The sequence below is a fragment of the Melopsittacus undulatus genome, chromosome 2 (genome assembly GCF_012275295.1).
Source record: "Melopsittacus undulatus isolate bMelUnd1 chromosome 2, bMelUnd1.mat.Z, whole genome shotgun sequence".
Lineage (NCBI taxonomy): Eukaryota > Metazoa > Chordata > Aves > Psittaciformes > Psittaculidae > Melopsittacus > Melopsittacus undulatus.
Genome location: NC_047528.1, coordinates 28543077 through 28568259, shown reverse-complemented (window position 1 = coordinate 28568259; position 25183 = coordinate 28543077). Strand labels below are relative to the sequence as shown.

The 25183-nt window shown below is 39.8% G+C and overlaps 1 protein-coding gene across 5 annotated transcripts in view; it reads left to right on the top strand.

Moving 5' to 3' along the window:
* The first annotated feature begins 2574 nt into the window (after positions 1–2574).
* Positions 2575–25183, top strand: part of LRCH1 (leucine rich repeats and calponin homology domain containing 1) — a 115312-nt gene continuing 92703 nt past the window's right edge. For all 5 annotated transcript variants that reach the window (XR_004080371.2, XR_004080370.2, XR_004080369.2 and 2 more), the window contains exon 1: positions 2575–2945. Coding sequence is in view for 2 of the 5 variants with exons in the window: in XM_031047715.2 (XP_030903575.2) it covers positions 2708–2945 (238 nt within the window). In the remaining 3 variants the exon portion in view is untranslated. The remainder of the gene's footprint in view (positions 2946–25183) is intronic.

Here is a 25183-nt window from a genome sequence, read left to right as displayed (position 1 = left end):
GCATGCAAGCTGGAATTAAGCCTTTTAACAAATCCAAAACGTGCTGTGATTAGTGGAAATTTGTGGGGAATACTATCGTAATAACCCATCAGAAAGCTTTGTCAAAAGTAAACTGACATTGTGGCACCACTGTTGTTGTGGTAACTGATGTTTTCCTCTTTAGCTAGGGGCTGTTCCAAAGAATGGTGTCAAGTATTGCTGTCTGGTGCACCCAACTTTTTCTTGAACTAGTAGGACACTGAATTTGTCATTGCAAAACCCAAGAACTCCACATCAAACATGAATAACTAGCAGCTGTAGATGTGAGGGGAGTTTGGACAGAAGTTTAAGCTCAGGGCCTGTATTTTAAGTGCCTCTACTGAGAGCATACTGTAATCATAAAGGGCAAGTTTTTAATGGATACTAAGATACTGTTATGTGAAAAGACTTACCTCTAACACCCTTTTTCCCTTTGAACCAGTGCTGTTTCTTGTCGTGACTGTTAAACTTGCTATGATCTCTCTTGCTTTTCAGAAACTGAGTTATTTCCTTATGGCAATTCTGTCTTCCTTGCCCTTGTAGCACTCAGTGGCTGAACTTCCTGGAGCCAGGATGGCTTTGTTTTAATGTCAGCCACTGATCACAACACAGGGTAACTGAATGAAATGTAATGGCCTGTAAAATACAGGTGATGATGTATGTCATGGTATAAACCCAGCCACGAAGCTCGTTTACTCACTCCCTCCTTTCTTCCCTCCCAACTCCCTGGGGAGGAGAATCAAAAGAATGTAGCTTCCATGGGTTGAGATAAGAACAGTTTAATAACTAAGGTATAACACAACTCACTACTGCTACTACCACTAATAATAATAATAATGATAAAAGAAATAACAAGGGAAGAGAATACAACACCTCACCACCCACCGACTGATAACTCACCCCACCCAACCGAGCACCGACTGATACCTCTTCCAACCCCCTAGAGCCCTAGCCCTTCCGGGTAACTCTCAGTTACATCCTGGGCATGACATGCTATGGTATGGAATACCTCTGGCTAGTTGGGTCAGTTGTCCTGTCTCTCCCTGGTAGAGCATGAGACTCAGAAAGTCCTTGGTCAGACCAAACATTTGAGCAGTAACTAAAAACGTTGGTGCTATCAACGCTGTTCCCAGGCCGAAAGTCAAAACCACAGCACTGCACCAGCTATCAAGAAGGAGAAAAATGACTGCTACTGCTGAACCCAGAACATACAAGGCCTTTTTTAGCTTCAAATTCTGTAAGTCCTGTGGAAGCATGAAGCCTCGCTCCTCTCCCACCCCTGGGCTCGGCTTTGCAAAGCTGCAGAAGAGAGGGGGAGAATAAACCAAAGCCAACACCCTCACCCACTCAGAAATGTTATCCTATTGAAAACTGGTCATCATTCCGTGCGTGGTTTTCTGCTACACATCACACCTCTGAGGATCTGTCTTTGGCAGACTGTCCCCGAGGGCCATGCACATGTGTAAGCCAGCCTGTGTGTGAGAAATGCATTACAGAAAGGCCTTCTGCAGGGCAGATGCTCCCCAGGGCCCAGCTCAGTGTCAACAGCCACTGCAGCTTTTAATTTTCAAACGAGACCTGCTGCCTGAGCACATGCATGCTTGCCTGCACATGTGCATGGTGGTTTCACGCCACCCAACCACAAATTGCCGGCACAGTTAGCATGGTGAGCAGCTCTGGGGGATTTCAGGAGAAGGGGCCAAAGTAGGTGGTGGGCAGACTTCCCTGGCTAGGCTTTAAAAAAGGAACGCTGTGGCGAATGTTGTGACAAGAAATAGTGTGGCCAGCAGGGCCAGGGCATTGATCATCCCTTGTACTCAGCACTGCTAGGCTGCACCTCAAATCCTGTGTTCAGTTCTGGGCCCCTCACTACAAGAAAGACATTGAGGTGCTGGACCAGGTCCAGAGAAGGGCAAAGAAGTTGGTGAAGGCTCTGGAGCCCAAGTATGATGACGAACGGCTGAGGGAACTGGGGTTGTTTAGTCTGGAGAAGGCTCAGTTGGGAACTTATCACTCTCTCCAGCTACCTGAAAGGTGGATTGAATGAGGAGGTAGCTGGTCTCTTCTCCCAAGTAACAAATGATTGGACAAGAGGTAACGGCCTCAAGCTGCCCTAGCGGAGTTTAGATTGGAATGAAAAGGTGCTCAGGCATTGGACAGGCTGCCCAGGGGAGTGGTAGAATCACTGTTCCTGGAAGTGTTTGAAAACCATGTAGATGAGGCCCTCAGTGACACGGTTTAGTGGTGGCCTTGGCAGTGCTGAGGTAATGGTTGGACTTGATGATCTTAAAGGTTATTTCCAACCTAGGTAATTCTATGGTTCTTAGAAACCAGGGAGCACCAGGGCATTGGCGTTTGCACCTGAAGCAGGACGAGGCCGGAGGTGCGCTGCTCGCTGCCGCTAGGGGGCGCAACAGTGTCCGCCCCCCGCACCGCCCGCGGGCTCGGTGTCGGTGAAACGGGGGGGGAAGGAAGAGGGCGGTGTGAGTCGGAGCATGCGCAGTGGGCGTGCCTCTTCCAGGCTGTTCGCCTCCGCCTCCTGCTTGCGCCGCTGCTCCCCCTCTCCGTCACGGCGGCTGTGCCGCCACTACAGCCAGCGGGAGGAGGAGGAGGAGGAGGAAGAGAGGCAGGCAGGCAGGTCCGACGGCCCTCTTGGGTACCCCCAGCGGCGAGGCGGGCGAGGGGAAAGATGGCGACGCTGGGAGGCGAGTCGCAGCCCTTCCCCGCCACGGCTCTGGCGGCGGCAACGGCTGGGGTGGGCGGCGGCGGGTCCCTGGGCTTGCAGGCGCCGCTGAACCGCGGTCTGGAGCGGGCGCTGGAGGAGGCGGCGCATTCCGGGGGGCTCAACCTGAGCGGCAGGAAGCTGAAGGAATTCCCGCGCAGCACCGCCGCCCTCAGCCACGATCTCTCCGATACGGTGCGGGCAGGTGAGGCCAGGGGAGGAATTGGGGGCGCCGAGAGGGGGCCCGGTCGGCATCTGTTTGAGGGGCGGGACGGGAGGGGAAGGTGGTTTTAATCGCCGGGGACCCGCTTTCTCCCTCCCCGCCCCCTTAGTCATCCTAGTGTCTTCTGTCTCCCTGTGAGCGATCCGCTTCCCCCCTCCCCACCCTTCCACTCGACCTCCGTGTCATGAGGTATTCGCCTTCCCCACGGTACGTCCTACACGGAAACCGAGCCCCCTCCCAGCTCCCCGTGGACCCTATGCTTTCTTTATTCCCTCCCCCCGCATTGGTGTGTGAGGTAGGTGTTTGCTCCCATATGGCTGGATTTCTCCATCCCCCCCGCGTTTGGTGAGGCAGAAGTGGCTCTCCCAAGGCACACTGGGGGAATGTGCATGTGTGTGGGGAAAATTCTTGCTCGCACCTGTCTCCATCTCCCTCTGGGTAATGTGCGTCTCTGTGCCACCCTTCCCTGATAACTGAGGTTTGAGGTGGCAAACAGCCCACCTTGGCATCGGTAGCAGGAGGAATGCATACGTGTGTTGGGGTGGATACCTGCTTTTGCCACCTGACTGCTTGTAGGCGAACCCACCTGGCATGGAGAGGATAGAAGTTGGTAATGTAACTACATTAAGACTCTCGTGTACCTCTGAACATGTCACCTGTAGATGAGACATTCATAGGAACACTTCTGTTCTGCAGCTACCCCAGGCAGTGTGCTGCCTTTCGCAAATGACACTTGTTCAATACTGGGATTGACATCTACTCTTGTATCCTTACAGTCAGATAAGTTCTGGCTCTCTATGCATTGTAATCTTCCAAGACAACTGTGGAGAGAAAACTCTGGCTCCACAGGCACTGTACATATTCTACAGTGGGGGACACCATCGTTACATAAATCTGCAGAGGGGACAGGCCTGACAACTGGGCAGGCAAGAGTGGTGAGGGAAGGTATATCCAGTCTGCATTTACCGTGCCCTCACATCCTCTTTCGAACATGAAAAAAGGCACACTTGCTTCTCACCTAAGGAGGCAGACCCTTGCAGAAGGTTTTATCTGTTTTCTTGTCCCTATTTGTGCCAGGGGTTTGAATCTAATCCACTCTTTAAATAGTGCCACTTGGGAGAGCAGTAAAAACCTGCACTAGAAGAATATATTAGTGTATTCCTAAGATCTTTAGTGTACCACCTCCACATGCCCTTTTGTGTCCCCCTTTGCCTGCTGAAGATAGTTGTGTTGTAACAGCAAAGAGGCAGACAAGTAGTCACTTGTTCTTGACCCACAAAACAGCAGGTGCTATACCTGTGTGCAAGCATGTGATAACATGAACCTAAGCTCTCAACTGCTCCTGCACATGAGGGTATTTGTGCCTCCCGGTATGTGGAGACATGTGTGCTGACTGCATACTTGGTATCTATCCCAGCTATAGGGAACAGAGTAATGTCTCACATGTGTAGTAGACACTGTGTGAAATTGTCCCTTAGAGCTATTGCTTATTTGCTTTTGTTGAACGGAGTTCACAGTGGTCCATGTGAACACCTGTATCATGGTATCAATAAAGGAGAAATATGAAGGAAATTTGATGAATGAAACTGCCATGAATTGGTAGTATGTATTGCTATACTTGCCACTGACCAACTCAGTAGCAGATGTGAAAGGGGTAAGGCATCTACGGTAGTGGAACTCTATGTGGTTTGGAAGAATGACTTTTAGCTTGGCTCCCCAGCAAGACATTTATTTCTTTTTTAAAAGTTACAGTCTAATGAAAACATGCTGTGATGCAAAATAAATAGTTTGGAAATCCAGAAAGTTAGCTTGTTTGGTTTGCCCGAATATCAATCCAAACTTGTAAAACAAAATTATGTACTGGAAAAAACTTTGGCGACTATAGCATGTTAGTCTTTGTATATCGTGTGTGGCCTGTACAAGCATGAGCTGTGAGTTGTATGTATAGGTGTTACATGCTTACCTCTTCTAGTAATTTTTAGGTTCAGAGGAGAGCTCAGGGAAGAAGTAGTGTTTGCTTTCAAGCATTAATGTGCTTTTGTCAGAGTTTTCATGGAAAGTGTTCAATATGAAATTAAATGTAGAATGAGATTTTCATTCTCTTTTTCTTTATTATAAACAGCAGCATGGAGCAGTCCATGTCTCAATCTCATAACAGCAGCAGCCCTTTTTTCACAGTACGTTTTCGGGAGAACCATGTGTTAATCTATATTTTTGTTTTTAACAGCATGTTGCAACTGTTTGAAAGGAAATGTTTGCCTTGTGAGTTGTCCTGTGTTGTTGCATTTCTGAAAAAGCTGTATTCCTTTTCACTTGCTACATTACATAAGTAGAATATATAAACAGAAGAAAGGCTTGGCTTAAGCCCAGGTTTCTGAAGCTCTTGGGGCAAACTCTTGATGGGAATTTTCTCTCTAGCTTCCTCTCCATAAATGTGCATAGTATAAAACCAGTACTTTCTTGTACTACTTGAGCTATGTCCTTGCACTGAGTGGCTTTTTATTTATGGGTTTTGATGTGCTGACATATGTGAAGCCCTGAAACTTTGGGGTCAGGATAGCCTTTCACTGTTAAAGGCCTGGGTGGTTTTTTTTTGTTTGTTTGTTGTTTTCTTTTCCAATATTTTCAATATTTCAATATTTTCTGAATTCAGAAAATAACAATCTACAGCTGCTATCAAATAAAATATTAATAAGCTTGTTTTCTAGAAAATTTTGGAGTGATTTAGTTAGGCCTGAAGAAGACTAAAGTGTTAAACTGTAAATTCTTCAAAAATGTTCATGCATTTATTTGTTCTTTTTTTTTCCCAGAATTTAGAAATCAGATATTACATAGCATTTGATACACTTATAAAAGGGATGTAGCTTTGTTGCCTTTAATAGCTGGGACTGAATGGTTTGACTTTTCTAGTTCTTATTGCACATTCCATTCTTGGTGTGCTTTTTCTTCTGTGTCTTTACTTTGCATAAACCACATTTTCTTACAGAGACATGATAGGATGCTTTTCCTCAGTCTTTGCAAGTTTTGCTCAAGAGCTGAGTGACCCGGTCAGATGAACTTTCAGGCAGTGTCTTTGCACACAGAGGGGAGCTTGAATGGTGTGTGGTACTATAAGAAGAAAATAAAACCTCTATGTAAAGCATCCTGAGTTTAGTCAGATGTTTAAACCCACATTAGTGTGGATGCATTGCAAAATCCATTTTGAAAATAATAAATGCTATTCTTATCACTCTTATTACAGACTGAGTTATGCAGAAGACAGTGGCACAGTAATCACATAGTTCTTAAGTAATAGCATACAATTATATTCCTCAAAACCACTGGGAATGCTGGAAGCATGGTAGTTTATAAAAGAAGAAGAAAAAGCCCCAAAGCTGTTACTTAAATGTGTAACCATGTCTCCCTGGATCACTTCAGTTTCTTTCTGTAGACTTTGGCCGTTTTTCTGAAGACAGATGCTCTCAACCTTTACTGGTGAATACCTGTTCCACCCATTTCTATTGTGTGAATTAGGCACATAAGGAATGATTACTTGCTGCTGCTTCTGATGACATGAAAGTGAAGCAATATTTTTGTTTTCATCAAGTGTTAGATTGTTTGGAAAGAAACACTAATTGAAGTATTTGCTAGTTTGGACACTATGAAATTCTCGGAGGATATGTATTTATTTTTTTTATGCTTTAGTATGCTCACTAGATGAAGGCTCTCCTACCGTCTGCATTTTAAAACATTTGTAAAAGGCAGTGCTGTAGTGGAGACACTTTAGCTTGGCATCATCTTTGAAATAGTTGATTGGATTGTATAACCAGGGATTTGTTCTCAGAATTCTTGAAAAATTACAGTATCACCTGAACAACAGGCTGAGAACCTGTAGTTTTTGGGGGCCCTTAGCTTGAGTTTTGACATCTAAGTGCTTCCTATGGGATTATATAAAGGGAAAAAGTAAAAAAATAACGAAGTTGTAAGTTGTCTTCCATTGCAATTAAGTCCAGGAATGCATATGTTTGTACCCAGCAGTTTGAAGTTCTTTCTGCTTGTCTTTCTGCAAAATTATTTCGTGTCTTGGGGATTGATACTGGTTCAGGTGAGATCCATTCCTTTCAGTTAATAATAGTAATAATAATAATAATAACATCTTATGTCCCTTTTTTTCTTTCCCTTTTTAAATAAACACCTATGTTTATTTAATAAAAAGTTTAACCAAGCCAAGTGCAGGATCCTACACCTGGGTCAGGGCAATCCCAGGCATGGGCAGAGAAGAGATTCAGAGCAGCCCTACAGAGAAGGACTTGGGGGTGTTGGTCGATGAGAAACTTAATGTGAGCCAGCAGTGTGTGGTCATAGCCCAGAAAGCCAACTGTATCCTGGGCTGCATTAAAAGGAGCGTGACCAGCAGGTCGAAGGAGATGATCCTGCCCCTCTACTCTGCTCTCGTGAGACCTCACCTGGAGTATTGTGTGCAGTTCTGGTGTCCTCAGCATAAGAAGGACATGGAACTGTTGGAACAAGTCCAGAGGACCACGAGGATGATCAGGGGACTGGAGCACCTCCTGTATGAAAACAGGCTGAGAAAGTTGGGTCTGTTGAGGCTGGAGAAGAGAAGGCTGCATGGAGACCTCATAGCAGCCTTCCAGTATTTGAAGGGGGGCTATAGGGATGCTGGTGAGGGACTCTTTGCTAGGGACTATAGTTATAGGACAAGGGGTAATGGGTTGAAACTTCAACAAGGGAAGTTTAGGTTGGATATAAGGAGGAAATTCTTTAAGGGTGGTGAGGCACTTGAATGGGCTGTCCAGGGAAGTTGTGAACGTTCCATCCCTGGCAGTGTTCAAGGCGGGGTTGCTCAGAGCCTTGGGTGACGTGAGGTATCCCTGCTCATGGCAGGGGGGTTGGAACTAGATGATCTTGAAACTTAAACAGCAGAGGTTTAGACTGGATATAAGGAAGAAATTCTTTACTGTTAGGGTGGTGAGGTACTGGAATGGGTTGCCCAGGGAGGTAGTGAATGCTCCATCCCTGGCAGTGTTCAAGACCAGGTTGGATGAAGCCTTGGGTGATATGGTTTAGTGTGAGGTGTCCCTGCCCATGATCTTAAGGTTTTTTCCAGCCCTAACTATTCTATGATTCTATGTGGCCAGAGCTCAGAGCAACCTGATCTAGTTGAAGTCCCTGCTCATTGCAGGGGGTGTTGGACTAGATGGCCTTTAAAGGTCCCTTCCAACCGAAAGTATTCTATGTATATTAGGTTGCCATAATGTATTCTCTGTGGTTTTCTCCAGCTTCTTTATTAATGTAATTCTTCCTTCACTTAGGAGAATTATCCTAATTATAGCAGTAGATGTGCAGTTGATTCTGCTTATTATAAATGCAGGTTGCATTGGGAAGAATGTCACAGATACAGCCTAATTTGTGCTACTGCACAATTTTGTGAACTGCCAATTGAACTATTGTTTAGAATTTGGTTATTATTTGGTCACTAGGGAAAAAAAAAGGATTTTATAGGCCCTTCTTTTAAAAATATTCTCTGTTAATTATTGCTTTGAATAGTTCATCATCTTGAATTTGTATTTTGATTACATTGTGGGTTTTTTAAATGAAGCTTCTTGAAAACCCTTTGTTTTGCTAATTTTATCTAAACTCATATCAATAAAAATAACATTTTTAGTTAGGGAAAAAAAACCCCAAACCTATGTTTCTTCTCTACATTATATAGTCAGTCCCTTCCTACAAGCTTCCTGTGTTTATCTGAAGATTTATAGCCTTACTTGTTCTGCCTCTTATACCAATAATATCCCAAGTATATTAGGACAACGAGGGAGGAGGAAATACATTTGTTTATCCTCACAAATGGATTGATTATTACCCTGCATCCAAAACTTATGGGATGTAACTCTTTTTAGGGATTACTATATAATGTGTCTTTACAAGGCTAAAAAAATGAAGATAAATCAGTTTGTGCCGCTTCATAATGTTTTCCATCTGGACACCTCTGTGTTAATATATTCTAGTTGTGGGGCTTTTTGTCTTTTTTTTTGTGATAAGCAGGTTTTGTAAAAGAGCTCTAAACTAAATAAATTTCTTGGAAGCATAGATGTGCTTAGCAACCTATGACTGCAGAATACGCTTACAAACCACTTTGGCCCTTTTTCTTCCCCAAGTCTGGCAGTGTTCTTGCTTGTGGATCATGTAAACATCAAGGCTGTTAACTCCTGTTGGAAAGAGTCTATTAGTTCTTCTGCTATATTGAATCTTGTCAGTTGTGCTTTTGAAAGTTACCTCTTTTGTCTGGAGATATATGCCTCCATAGCTGAAATGCAGTCAGTGACTTTGCAGGTGCTGTTAGGCTCTTCTCGGAACAAAATGAAGTGAATTAGCTCAGAGTGCTTTTTGTTTCTTGAAACAAATTAGTACTCAATTGCCTGGTTACTGTGTCAGAATGTGGCTTGTGTAGATTAATGGCTTTCTACTACTGATTCTGTGTGTTGGTCCATCTTCTTCCCCAGTGTGGTGTTATGTTGTTTGTTTCTTTTTTGGCTTGCTGGCTTCATTTGTATAGAAGTTCAAAACTAGTGTAAGGGCTAGGAGGCAGATGACAGCCTAGAAATCACGTAATAGGAGGGAGGGTGAAACACCTCAGTTTCAGCAGGAGTAACCTCAGCTGTTTATTAAACCTCTACCCTGAAAGTTAACTTTCAGTTTAGGGTGGCCTTTTTTTAAACAGTTTTACCTAGAACTGCCAAAACCATGTTTGGCCATGCTGTGCATGTAAATGGATGAGAACCGATTGATTTTGTAGAAGTGTTATCACTTTGTGTGTCTTTGTGCATTGGGTTTGTGTGGCAAGGTTTTGGCAGCAGGGGGCTACAGGGGCGGCTTCTGTGAGAAGCTGCCCAAAGCTTCCCCTATGTCCACCAGCTCAAAGACAGACCTACCGTTGACCAAGGCTGAGCCCATCAATGATGGTGGTAGCACATCTGGGATAACATGTTCAAGAAGCCTGGTGGGGGGGAAACATTGTGCAACAGTAACTGTTACAAGAGAGAGAAGTGGGACTATATGAAGGAAACAGCTCTGCAGACACCAAGGTCAGTGCAGAAGGAGGGGAGAAGGTGCTCCATGCTCTGGAGCAGAGATGCCCCTGCAGCCTGTCATGCAGACCATGTTGAGGTGGATCTCCAGCTATAGCCCGTGGAGAACCCCACACCATAGCATGGGGATGCCCGAAGGAGGCTGTGACACCATGGGGAGGCTGCACTTGGCTTCCAGAGTGGGCTTCAGGTGGAGAAGGCTCCTGATGGAACCTGTGACCTTGTAGAGAGAGGAGCCCATGCTGGAGCAGTCTATTCCTGTAGGACTGCATCCTATGGAAGGGACCCATGATGGAGCAATTTGTGAAGACATCTGTAAAATGAGAGATGGTGTGAATCTTAACACAGTTACTACTGTAGAGTTTTGAATACTTTTATGTGAGGGGAAAAGACCAGGGTAGAATTTGATATGACAAAGTAGAACTGTGACTTGGAAGAGGAAGGTAGCTAATGACAGTGTAATATAGGTTTGAACAAGAAAATGGATATAATAAACATTTTATTTAAAAGCCAAAATGTCATAAAAAGTGAGTGGAAAATTTATGAATGACTGAATGAAAATATATGAAGTGGTAGAAGTGAAAGAAGGAAAAGTGTAGAAGCAGGGATATAAGCTCTATATTCTTGATTGAGTGTAATGGCTTGGAATACTATTCTGCTCTCTGTAAAACTGAGGAAAAATTTATTTCTTGAGGAGCTACAATAATTGTTAGAATTTTTTGAAGAGAGAATTAGATAAACAAGGCAAATGATTTGACTAATATACATGATGTTTACAGGCTTTATGCTACAAACAGCAGTTTAGAATTTATACTTTAAAAGATTAACTCTTGAATGTAACTTTGGGAAGCTTAGCAACCATTTGTCTGCAGAAGGAAAAGCCAGTGACATTTTTGCTGCTTACATTGTTAAAAGAGCAACCAAGATGGATGTATGTTTTGCATGTGTTTTGCATGTTAAAATGTCCATTCTAGGAAGGATGAATAACTTCCCCAGGCTGCAGACTGTTCATTCTGCCTGCTCGGTTGTTTCTGGCTCTCTTACTAAGCATCTACTAGATTTCTGAACATTCCCAAGCTGGTTAGATCCCAAATTCACAATTAAAATCAATATGATTTAAATAATTTAAATGTCACTTCTGAAACCAGAGAGGTATCTGCAACATGTTCTCTGAGACCAGAATTATGAAAATAGCTACTTATCTCCTGGGTTGAAAACTAAAGAGCCAGAAATGTTATCGCAGTATTCAATAGCATGCAAATCACTGTCAAAAGTGGAAATGGGAATTATATTTCCTGACTTCTGACTGTTCTCTGCTGACCATAATTTGCAAGGTATAATGCACACATCAGGGTAGTTCTTTGGAAAGGTACTGAGGAGTTAAGCTTCTGGAAGAGTAATTAATTTCCCCTAAATTTGTGGGTAGATGTATCCTTGTGGGAGGAGTTCACTTCTAAAATTCTGAGGCTTCTCCCCAGCCTCTTTCCCCTAGGGGCGTCTTGCTGGCCAGCTTGCCTTTTTATCCCTTTTCTACCTTGTATGGTGCAGAACACCATAATATCTGTAAACCTCTTAACTATTTAAAAATAGAAATTACAATAACAGTCTCTCGTCCTGTCCCAGTCCACAGGGGAAATAGTTTTAAAGTTAGAAAAAAAAAAAAAAGTCAAAACTTGTGAGTAAGGCGATGATCTTGGCAGAGCTAAAGGAGAGTTAGTTTTACTTTAATTTGGAGCTGGAGGTTTGCACTCAGTTTTGAAGCTGCTTGGAATGTTTCATGTTGAGCTTGTGGGAATTCTGACTTCTTTAGTTAAAAGTTAGCTGATAACTTTCATGATGCCAGTGTGAGGTAACTTTTGTAGGTATGGTTAGAGGAGTTACTGGTAGTAGCTGGAGGTTTTGAGTATCACAGTTGAGTTCTTGAATTGATATTAACGAGAAGCAGAACAAGAACAAACAGCTGAGCACCATGTTAAGTGGTCTGTGCTGCAGAATGGATAAGGTTTTTCTGTTGGTATTCTGTAGCTGGGTGATTTTATTCCTTATTGTGAGGTGCAGTAATTGAGATACTGAGTCTGGAGAATTTGAACTTGCACAGATGGTTTGCTTTTTCTTGGTTTGGAAATGCTCTTTGGAGAGTAGAAAGAATTATTTGTGCTGAAAACCAGGAAAATATGTCAGTAGATACTTGTCTGTTACCTTTTCTGTTTTTCAATAGATTAATGTATTCAAATATTTTAGTTGCTTCCATATATAAATTACAAATTTTGTAAAGATTATGAGTGTTTTATGTTTCCCTACAATAGTTTCTACACTTTCTTGAAAATCCTTTTTGAAGTCCATGTTGCCAATATCAAAGTAGGCTTGAAACACCTGCTTTAAAAATAGAGCTTTTATTTCGTTCCAAAACTGCAGTGTTGTAAAATGCAGCATTGGTAACCAATGGAATGTCTTATTTTTTAATTTCACTACATAGAGTAGTTAGGAGTTTTCTATTAATGCAGTCCTATAAATACTTCTTTCTGATAGAAAGAGGCACTGCTGGGACAGCTGACATTAATATGTGGGTGGAGGATTTAAGGTAGATAACTTTTTGAATGAAACTATATTCATTAAAAACCATCTTGGAAGTTCATTTAAACATGGCACATGCCTTGATTTCTTTATACCGTAGATTATATTATAAAGTAGCATCTTTAGAAAGTAGCAGAGTAACAAGTGGCAATTTCACTTCAATTTATTGTGTGTTTACAGACATGTCAGATTTTCTCGACATCTGAAGTCTGCATCTTTGGTTGTGTTATTTGTAGTGGCAGCACTACATTAGGCAAAAAGTAAAAATGAAAAAGGTTAGATGATAAATAAAAAACCTTCCACATCTAAACATGAAGAGAAGAGCATGCATGAAAAGTTGGATCTGTTGTTTTTGGTGAACAGAGACAGGTTCATAAAATGTTTGTGCAAAGTTAAGTAAGGGGTAAAACTATTGACTACTTGACAGGTAATACCATTTCCATTGTCATGTTGTATGTTGAATAGTGAGGCCTGGATGAATTGATTCAATTCGGTCTTTTCCAGGCACGGCAAGTGTAGTAACAACAAAGCTGTGCATTTGTTTGGTAGGGAAGAAGGAAGAACATGGTGTCATTCGTAAGTTACATAATTAAAAAATACAGACAGTGATGCAGATTTCTGGGGTGGCGTTTCTGGTCCAAGGTGAAAGGAGATTTCTTGGCAGCTGGGGGGAAGGTGTCCTGGCTATTAAAGAGCAGCTGAGCTTGATTAAGGGGAGAAGCTTAAACCCAGGTTTCCCATGCTTGTTGTGTGTTGTGTTGCTAGGGTTTATTTTTACTTTTTCTCTGGAGTTCATCCCAGTTCAAGAAAACTTGTCTTTTTGCTTTCCACCATGTGCAGTGTCATTTCCCTACTCGTTAAGTTTTGCCTGCGATCCCTGTTCCAAGATTTGAATTGCAGTCTGGCTGAATGCCTACTCTTTGCCTTATCAGCCAGTTCAGGTTGCTTTGCTTTAGTGACTTTTTTCTGGTGTTTTTTTTTTTTAACCCTCACTGATATATGTCCTGTCACTTGCAAGTTTTACCAGAGGTGGTATTTTCCCCTTCTTAGTAATGTTGTTGAAGAAAGATGTATGACCAATATATTCTTTTCTGGGGGGGAGCTCCATCTAAAATGTTTTATGCTTCCATACTTTGTCATATTTTAAGACCTTATCACTACTGGTATATAGTTGTACACAACATCAACATATCTTTTCATTATATATAGTTCTTGATAGCTTTTTTTAAATCTTTCATCGGAAAATGATGCAGTTTATTAGTTTCTGCACATTTTGACAAAGAGAATGCTTTATGGAATTACAGATGTATTATAATGGATGTTTCCATTATCTGAATTTTCAAATATGATGGAAAACTATCATGTTAGTTTGACAATGTCGTTTCATCCATTATTTTTCTGGGATATTTTTTGGGGATGAAAGAGGCTGCTTTAAAAAAATGACATATTTCTTCACTGTTTCTGGAACTGCCCTCTTTGATGCATGTGGTATGGAAGTTATGATTTGAATGAAAAAGGTCAGCTAAAATAAAATACCAAATTCAGTTTGCTAAAATTTTTGTAAGAGAATGTAGAAATAAGAGAGGCACTTATTGGAGTGAGTCCAGAGCAGGGCCACAGAGATGATCAGGAGGCTGGAACACCTTTCCTATGAAGACAGGCCAAGAGACTTGGGATTGTTCAGCCTGGAGAAAAGAAGGCTCTGGGGAGACCTTAGAGCAGCTTCTGGTGCCTAAAGGGGCTGACAAGAAATCTGGAGAGGGACTTTTTTTCAAGGGCGTGTAGTGACAGGACAAGGGTAAATGGCTTTAAATTGAAAGAGGAGGGGTTTAGATTAGGTATTAGGAAGAAGCTCTTTACTGTGAAGGTGATGAGACACTGGACTCCAGATTCTCCGTCCCTGGCAGTGTTCAAGGCCAGGTTGGACTGGGATTTGAGTAAAGTGGTCTAGTGGAAGGTCTCCCTGCCCATGGCATGTCAGGGGTGGGAATTAAATGGTCTTTAAGGTCCCTTTCAACCCAAACCATTCTATGATTATGGTATTGCAGCTATTACTGCTATGTTAAAATGTGCTGTGTGTAACTTTGATGTTCAGTCAACCAGTAAGTCACTTCTAAGGGGGGAGAAAGTAGTCTTTTGAATTTCTTGTATTTTGATTAATTTCAAAACCTTTTATAAAATTGAATTGAGTGTTAATATAATGAGTTTAAGAGATGATTTCTAGTTCTAGGTGATCCTAGCAGAAACCTTGTTCTATGTTTCTGTTAAAAATTACTGTGTAAGCTTTCCTCTTTTCAGTGAGTTATTTCATTGTTCTGTAATGGTGCAGGTTATACCTGGTTTTACAGATTGGAAGAACTAAGGAACAGAAATTTTGAATGGCTTAATCCAGATCTCATAAGAGATAGAGGATAGAACTGTGGAAGGAATCCAGCTTTGGTTCTCTGACTTTTTTTTTTTAATGTCTCCACAAGGACAGCATAAGATACCTTGAAGAATGGGTGTTGAGACATTTGGATTGAAGCTTTGTTCTGGAAGATGTTGGGATAGTATTAAAGACTGAAACCTTTAAGCTTTCATTATGTTTTGAAGTCCTGAGAGTGATTCTAGATGCATTAACACAGAAACAAAGAGCTCATGTTATAGCAGCATCTGGCACAGAAGCATGATAGCATGATTCAGAAATACTCAGTCTCTCAAAGAATATCACTATAGATTTGCAATCAGTTAAGAATCAAATAATATGAGAGTATTAACTTGAAACACTAGCATTTTGGCAAGAAGTGCTGTACGCCTTCTGTCAGTTTTTGTATCCTTGTACATCTGGCTTCCTAGAGAACTGAAAAGGTTATTTTTGGCCTAGTGCCCAGGGCTAAAAATGGCTTCTGGAATCTTATAGTTCAGTTTGGTGTTGAACAGTTCTGTGCGGTAACATAACTGCAGTAACTGGTAGTCTCACTAAAGCATTTTAGTTATGCACTTAAATGTTAAGCTGTGGGAGATGTGGCCATGTGATCCCTCCAACATCCAGTTTATCAGAAAAATTTAAGCCATGTTTATCTATGAAGCAGTGGTAGCCTGAAAAAAACCTCCAGGCTTTTCTGCAAGTACTTGTTAAAGGGAAGTAAGAATGAGTATAAGGTTTAGCATCTGCACGGAAATGTTCTAAAATGAAGTAATGAATCCTTGTATTATTATGGGAATTAGTGAAGCACAAGCATTGCAGCTGAGACTATACATATGGGGAATAGAATGAGTCTGTGAAGTTCCCTTATGTTTCTATCCAGTATAATAGGATTTGCCTTTAAAAGTGGAAAAAAACCCCAACCCAACCAAATCAGACTCTTTGCCCAAGAAACAAGTGCACCAGTTACTATATGTGAAATTGTGCTTATAATAAATGTAGGTTTCTAAATGATTTCTGGATAATTTGGATGATTACATAACTTGGAGTTTGGAACAGTCAGGAGAATATTGAGAGGCTAGTTCTTTAAAGCTGAAAAATCTTACACCAGTATAAGGGCTGAAAAGGAGACTTACGAAAAGGTTGCATATTGCTTCCCTCTACATCACTCCCATATTTGTTAGCTGTTTCCCAGATTTTTAAGTTGGATCAATGAGAATAATGAATAGTGCTGTGGGAAAATCACACTTTTCTGACTAGAATTTGTGTAAAGTGACAATTATATTCATTCTTTTTGTGGGTGAAGTCAACATGGACAAATTCTGTATGAGAAACCAGTGTTGTTCTAGGCATAGCTCAAATGTCTATAAAACATTTGTTGTAAAATCTCCTGAAAAATCAGTTTTGGGTTTTTGTATTCTAAATTTGTAGTGTAAGGTTTTGTTTGTACAGTAGTCTGGAAATATGCCAAAATCAAATGAGTTTCAATCAACCTTGTGATCACACAAATTTGAGATGGCTAGACCAATGAATCACTGCTAATGTTTGAGAGCTATCTACTTCCAAAATTACTGTTTCTAAAAGATGTTAATAAAAAACATTTATGTAAAAGAATCATTCCAGATCAGCTCCTGTAACATATCTTGCTCCATCTGCAGGAATGTTGAGTTTTGCTTACCTGAATTAATCAGAAACTTTGCCAGTTGTCCTAAATACAGCCATCCCTCTAAAGCAGAATCTTTTGTTTCCTGTTTTCATGGCTGACTAATCTAAACTGCTTACATTTCTTCCTTGCACCCTCTAGCCAAATAGTTTTACAGAATATTAGCTATTAAATTATTTTTGATATGTTACTTACTGGAGATAAGTCACCTTCTCAGTTAAAAGTATTTGAAGAAATTAGACTGTTTCAAAAAGTTTTTCTTCCTTGCTTCTAACTAAACCATCTTATTTTTTCAACGTTCTCATCATAGAGAAATAAAAATACTTGCAGTTAGAAGGTATTCTGCTTGTGACTGATTCAGTTGGGAAAACCTCACAGGTGTTTTGTGCTCAGTCTTAGTGCATTTATGTTATGTCACCGTGTATTAAATATTAAATGCATTATAGAGGAAAAAAAAAATCACTTGCTCTATGCATAATACAGTCCTTTCAGTATGTTTTTTTAATCCTTTGATGCATGAGATAGGTAGAACTTGAGTCAAGATGTGTGAAAGTGGGGACATAACACAGAAAGATATTATTTTATTGGTAGTTATTACGATCAACTTGTTAAATTAGGATTACGTGAGAATAACCACTGCGTGTCTTTCCTGTGGAACAGTGTAATTTATTCCCTGGGAAGCAGTGTTGTAAAGAAAATAGTAGCACAACAAGCTTGTTAAGGTATTTTGCCTTATTAATGGAATCTGCTTTCTTTTAGAGGAATTTGTCTAATATCTCAAGAATATATAGTCACTTCTGTTCTTTACCATTTCTTTACAGTTCTTTACACTTAACTGAAGCATGGAGTAGTCGATTAGCCCTAACACTAAGACTTTCATGTTGGTACAGTTTGACCCTCTTCTTAATACTGGCCATAAATTTCCCTGACTCTTTGTATCTAGATCAGAAATTTATGTCTCATATGTGCTGTCTTGATTTTAAAGTATGCTAGTGATAATAGTATGATTAATTATACATTTCCTTTGGAAATAAATAAATGATGCACACTGTTTTGTATTTTACCTTCAACTTCTGATCATTTGATCTTTTTCAGCAAATTCCCCTGTATCAGTGGATACAGTTTTGCAGTTGTTTATAAATTAAGTTTTACCTTTCTTATTAATGAGGTAAGAGCTTTGGTTAATGAGGGAAAATTCCTATTACTCTAATTTAAGATGCTACTGCAGTTGTCCATTTAGCTTCCTGCTGAATGGTACTGCCCATCTAAGTAGGGTGACAAGACTAAATGGAGATGAAGGTGGATTTAAGCTACCAGGGCAAGCCCTGAATTGTGGTGTGGAGGAGCTGTCGTGTGATTCTGCTGTCCCTGTTCTTAGGAAGGTAACCACCAGCAGAGGAGTGGAGAGCAGAGTTGAGGCTGCTACTGTCTTACACTGCCACAGTCAATGTTGCAAGTGCTTGTGAATCCTTCTTGAACAGACAAACCTTTGGTATTCCTCAAAAGGAGCATGACCAGCAGGTCGAAGGAGGTGATCCTGCCCCTCTACTCTGCTCTCGTGAGACCTCACTTGGAGTATCGTGTGCAGTTCTGGTGTCCTCAACATAAAAAGGACATGGAACTGTTGGAACAAGTCCAGAGGAGGGCCATGAGGATGATCAGGGGACTGGAGCACCTCCCTTATGAAGACAGGCTGAGAAAGTTGGGTCTGTTGAGGCTGGAGAAGAGAAGGCTGCATGGAGACCTCATAGCAGCCTTCCAGTATCTGAAGGGGGCCTACAGGGATGCTGGGGAGGGACTCTTCATTAGGGACTGTAGTGATAGGACAAGGGGTAACGGGTTGAAACTTAAACAGCAGAGGTTTAGACTGGATATAAGGAAAAAATTCTTTCCTGTTAGGGTGGTGAGGTACTGGAATGGGTTGCCCAGGGAGGTAGTGAATGCTCCATCCCTGTCAGTGTTCAAGGCCAGGTTGGATGAACCCTTGGGTGACATGGTTTAGTGTGAGGTGTCCCTGCCCATGGCAGAGGGGTTGGAACTAGATGATCTTGAGGTCCTTTCCAATCCTAACTATTCTATGATTCTACGGTGAAATATGATTTGAGATCCTGAATCTTGTCATTTCATGAATCCTCATAGGGTTTTTTGTTTGCTTGTTTCGTTTTCTTTGGGGTTTTTCTTGGTACTTTAACCTTTTTTTTTTTTGTCTTTCAGTTATGAATAACTTGAACTTGCTGTTACTTGTAGCACCATTGACATCAATCACTGGCAGATTTTATCAGCAGTGGCTTTGTGTTCTTGAATGGAGACTCTCAGAAATCTTAACTGATACTGGGTTGTGAAGAAATGCATTTAAAAATTCCCATACCAGAGGACTTCCTTGAGGATATTGGTCAGTTTCGCTGAGTAGATGTCAGGTTAACACTCTGCAGCCAAATCAAAATGACAGATTTTCTGGTATGAACAAATCAAAAAGGCTCTTCAAGTAGGCAATATATTCCTAGGAGATTGTAGAATATGATTTGTTTCAGTAGTGTACAAGTTGTAGCACATGACGGTGGGTTTTTTTAAAGGTATCAAAGTAGCCTTCTTATCCTTGCAGCAATTTTACGCTTGTGCCTCCTTTGGTGTTTTGCTATATGAATTACGGACTTAAAAAAGAAGGTTATTTCTAATGTTGCAAAAGGTTTTAAGTCAAATACAGGAAAAGTTGCTTTTTAATTAAGAATTCTTCCTTGAGTAGCTGTGCAAGAATAGATTGCTTGACAATTCTTTTTATAGAAACAGGATGTTTTGGTTTTATGAAATGTGGATTTCTTGGGAACTCATTTTGAAAAAGTGTTTGTCTGCCTCCACCCTTGGTGGAATGCAGATGACATCAGATTTTTTTATGTACTGATGCTACGGCCAGCCAGTACATAAAGACCAGCTTCAGAAGTGTCAAGTGACATAAAAGGAACTGGTGCTACACAGTCTTACTGTTCAAGATGAATTGGTGGTATTGATTTCCAGGTGAAATCAATGGTGATATGGTGATCATATCTAAGGCAATAAAAACAGGTGGTTTGGATTTTTACCTATACTATTTTAAGTGTTATAAATAACTGCAGTGTAGGTTCCACTTTAGACAATTTTATGATCTTTCTACAACATACCTTTTCAACTGCATTTCTGGTCTGGCAAAGCTGTGTTGTTCACTTCTTCTGGATCTCTTATCTGTGGTTTTCTTTCACATGTGATAATTTTGGTTCAAATGTAATTTGATTTTAGTGGTAACTCTTCCCTTTGGAAACTTATGGTTAAGATCATATAACAACTCCAAAATCTAGCTTCTTTAAACTGAGTATTTGTAAATTAAAAAGTCAAGCGTCAGTTAATATATGCAGTTAATATAATAAGGCCTTATTCTAACTTTTTATCTAAATTTTATGGAAGCATAGGGTAACTCAGGATGGAAAGGACCCTTGGAGGTCATCTAGTCCAACTACCTGTGCAAAGCTGTGTCAAGTATGAACTTGTTCAGTCTGTTTTTGCCAGCTGAGGCATATTTTGTTTAGGTGAGGCATTCCCAATTATCTTGAACTCCCAGGTATTTCTCCTGTTGTGAATTCCCAACATTTTCTTAAGAATACCCAAGGTGATTAGATTTTGTTTACAACCTTACTTTGGATCTATGCAAAATAGACTGTTCAGAGAACTTTTGTCTGCTTATGTATTTACCTGTAAACGTACTTGTAGAGTTTTGCTCCAGTTGTGTATTGACATAAATTCTGACATGCTTTGCATCTATTACCAAATGCAGATTCTCATTGCTAGTCTGTGCAGGGAATACTGAAGAAAGGAATCAGGTTAAAGCATTTTGAAAGCACTTTTACACTTTTAAAGAGAAGATGGTGGTCTTGGTTATAATTTTAAACTATTCTGGGTACATTGGGGGTTCTCCATTTGAAAGATATTAAGGAGGAACTTGTAGCACTTGAGACTGAAATGCTTAGTAATAATAGTAGGAGACAAATTTGTTTAGGTTGAGATAATGTTTTGTTTAGTTCCTCCCTCCACCTCCCCCTTTAAGTTCTAATTGCAACTGTGGAATGCCTGTGTTTTAAAATTATTGAACTGTTTAAGTGGTATGATAGTAAGTTTTACTTATCTGTTCTAGGTTAACCCCAGTAGGCAGATAAGCCTCGTGCAGCTGCTTCCTCTTTCACTCCTTCCCAGTGAGATGGAGGAGAGAATTGGAAAAGTGTGAAAATTTGTGGGTTGGGATAAAGACAGTTTAATAGGTAAAGAAAAAGCTGCATGTGCAAGTGAAGCAAAGTAAGTTGAGGTGTGGGTTTTGGTTTGTTTGGTTTTTATTGGGTTTTTTGGGGGGAGTGGGAGGATTTTTTTTGGAGTGTTGTTTTTTTGTTTTTTTTTTTTTTTTTAAATTTGTCAGTTGCACAAATGCAGGTAGAGTGAAAGGTAGGCATAACTGAAGTTACTGGCAAAATCCCTTCTGACTGATGGATCTGGGATTTTCCTTGTTCTGAATTTCAGAAACAAATGATGCTTTATAGGGCTACATTATAGCAGTGTAAGGTAGCTTAGTGTATTCTTTTATCTGCATAAACCTCAGCCCAGGTTTAGTCAACCTGTTTTCTTGGCAAGATCTCCTGTGACCCTGCTGTATTTAGCCTGCTGTCAGCACCTGCTCTTATTTCTAAAGGAGCTTCAGTATGTCTGTGTCACTGTGATTGTAGTAGTGTGTCTATACAATGTGAATTAGCATTTGGAGCTGTTGAAAGAATTATTCTTGCACACTAGCTAATATGTAGTCTACCCTCCTATGCCTCCATTTTAATTCTTACTTTCAGACTGTCTTGGGGAAACTGTAGTGCTGTATCAGCAGTAATGTAAATAATATGAGGGAAATTTGTTCTTATATTCCAGTAGCTGATTGTTAGAAAAATATCTTTTGATATTTATATTGACTGCAATATATATTTTCATTGTATGCGTTGTTTCTACTGTGTAACTTCATGCAATATGATTTTAATATGTGAAAGTTTTCCTCTCCTCCCCCACCCAACTGGAGGAACAGAGTCTTATAAAAGACAAATACTTGTTTTTCTTAGGTTTCTTCTCTTTAGTTTCTCTAGCAAATCATCAGAAACTGTAGCTGTTAAAAGCAAGGCAGTTAAAACCTGTTCTCTGAATTTAATCAGATAAGTTCTGCAGATTTTAATCTCTGGCAAGATGATACCAGACTATTTTTATGAGTCAGCTATGTATTATCAAATGGTTTACTAATGAAATACTTGAAGGCTATTCAGCATCATTATTCTTATGTGAAATTTTGTTTCTGTTGTTGCATGATACCATTCACTTGAAGAGCAGTAACATTTAATCAAGTGATGTCTTAGAATGTAATTCTCTCAAAACTCTCTTCCGTTAATAGAATTTCCTCCTCTTTAATGTGGTTACTGATAGTTTTCTACCTCATAAAATATTAATGCAACGTCTAAAAGTATTTCTATTTTTTTAATTTATTGTAATTTATTGTCATAGTATCCATGAAAGGCTATAAACTTTGAGCAGTAGATTTCAGTCTGAGAAGTGAGAACCTTAATGTTATAAATGGAGAAGTTGATGAATGGAACAGGCAGCAGATACACTTTCTCACTAGCTAGTTTCTAAATAGTGTTTCATTTGAATTCAAATTCAGTTGTCTTTATAAACCTAGTAAGCTGTAAGTTTGAATGGAAAAGGAAGTACAGCAAGGATAGCAATTTAGTTTATATCCTTCATTGCATTTATATAGTTTGGTAACATATCAGTATTTTCCTTGGGGGATTGATTGCTCAGTGTTCCTTAGTTTTCATTTGAAATGTTTGTCAGTCAGTATACCTGGCAGTAAATTAACTGGAGGAAATGTTTATATAGTAACATTTGACTGCACCATCTGAAATAGTTTTCGGGGCTGTCCACTGGTTTTCCACTATGGTAGTAGGTAGGTTTTAGACAGCTTTTTTTCTTAAAAACAAAAGAAGCCTTTGCTCTTGGACTCAGATAAAACTACTGTGTAAACACTGAAGTACAGATACACTTTTAGCCATTTTTACAGCAGTTTACTAATTTGGAGAAAAAATTGTAAGTTACATAGTATGTATCTGTTGTTTTGTACGGTTGGTTTAGTAGTTAACTTGGAATGGCACAATCAATACATCTGTACTATATGTGAGGTGTAAGATGAGATGACAAGGCTAAATCTTAGGATATGTTTGGAAATGTATCTTCCCTTTTTTTTCCTCCCCTTTTTTGCTCTAACCTCTTTTTAACAATAATAAAACTAGTTAATTAGAAGAAGACTCAAGTCTTACTGCAAATACCTACTGGCCTTCCTCTGACACTGAGGAAGAATGAAGGGAAAAGAAAATTGAGCCCGCCTCTTTATGCAGAAAAACAAATTCTGAGGTGTAACCTTTTGAAAAGAGGGTTCTCTAAGAACTTCTCTGTTTTAGTTGTGCAAGACAGTGGATCTGTAATTTGGAATGGTTATTTAATAAAAGTCTACAAAACAAACATATCATTACCTTGTTTTAATTTATTTTGTTTTCAGTGGCCTGTGTTACTTGGAACTGAAACTTGTAAAAACAATTTTTAATACCAAGCAGTAACTTTCAGCTCCTAACTGAAGGACATTGCATTGCACACATAAATACCTTCTCACTTGTGTCAGAAGCTAGTAATTTAGGACTCTCTGGAAAAATCTTTTGCTATTTTTATGTACCTTTTCCGTGTGGAGTGATCTGTAATTACCTACCTGATACCTTCCCTTAAGTGAATGAGATGAGTATGAAAATCAAAGATTAACTAGTTCAAGTTGACAAAACAACCTTATGTGGGATACCACAGCCTAATATTTCTCTGACCAATGATTTACAATATTACATATTTCTAGCAAATGACAAGTGTTGTTGTGTAATCATATTTCCCAGAATGCTAATTTTAATTTCAGAATAAATGAATTGGCCTGTTTGTGCTTGGATTTTTATTCTAGTGAAAGCTTACTTTGCCAGGGCTAGTTGAGTCAAAATTTCTGAAGCTTGTCAGATAAGTATTCCTTGTTTTGGGGAGACCACTGAATGTGCTTCATATGTGCTTGTTAGACTTTAATGGAAATTTAATTTATAGATCATTGTTACTTTTTATCCTTGATTTGTATGTGTGTGTATATATATATATATGTAGGTATATCTTACTCAAGCATAGGCTTTCTAAGCCTTTGTGGGGTAGGTACAGTACTTATTTGTCAGATAAAGCCATAGTTAAGGCATAAGAATATATTTCCTTAACAAGCTACTCCCTGGGGTAACTATCCACATAGAAACACGTTTGTTTTTAGATTCATAATTATATTCAGGCAAAATATTTCAAATTATATTGGCTATTGAAATTACTGCTTACAGAGTTTTATATAAAGCAGTTTCTTAAAAGCATGCACTTGAATAAAGAATTGCCTGATTTTTGTGCATTGTATTCTCTCGTTTGCAGGGGTGTTCAAGCACTTGGTCGTAGACATGTGGGAGAATTATGTATGCGCATATACACACTTCAGGCATATAGAGTTAAAGTTTGGATATCCATTTTCTTGTAGCTGAGAGGAAAAAAAGGAATATTTTTTATGTCCATAATTTAAGCAGTAAATGTCTTTCTAGTATAGTCATGAGAGCTTTTCAGGATCAGTTTTAAAAACAGCTTGTGATTTATGCAGAATTATTCAGATAAGTTACATATATATTTAATTCTGGACTTGGTTGTTAACTCAGAATACATAGTTATGGAAGTATATTATTTTTACACTAATATTTCTGCATGGTCACATTTTTATCTGTGTGTGTATATATATCTCTGTATATTCCCCCTAGCAGACTTCTGTCCTGTTGAGTCAGATAGGGAGAAGAATGAGGTTGTTAGTGCTGCCTGTGTTTGTGTGAATGTTGTGTATGTCATCATTGTCTGTGTAGCCAGTTGTGTATATATGCATATATGTGCTTTTGCCTACTGGGAATGCATTTTCCACCTGACTACTGGTTGGACCTGCGGGCATGGAGCTGCAGTAGCTTGTCTTCTCTCAGGTTGTCCAATCTGATGGATACTTTCCCTTAATACCTCTTAATTATGGTATATTGATTGTGATGTTTCAACATCAATGCTTTCTTAGGGTCTCTTAATATGGAAATTGGAGAATATTGATTATAGATGCAAAGTATTTGATGGATCTTCTGTATCAGCATTTACTTAAAAAAACAACCAACGAAGTCTTCTGAAGGAAGTGAATGAAATCAGTGTTTTGCATAGATGCCCAACTCTTGTAAAATACAAATTCAGGCATAGGTGAACGTGTTGACATGGAAGATTACTCAGTGTGAAGAGACTTTGATTTTGCTAACTTCTGTTACCCATTCACTTTGAAGTGATATGTTTTATTAAATACAGAGTGATGTTGAGT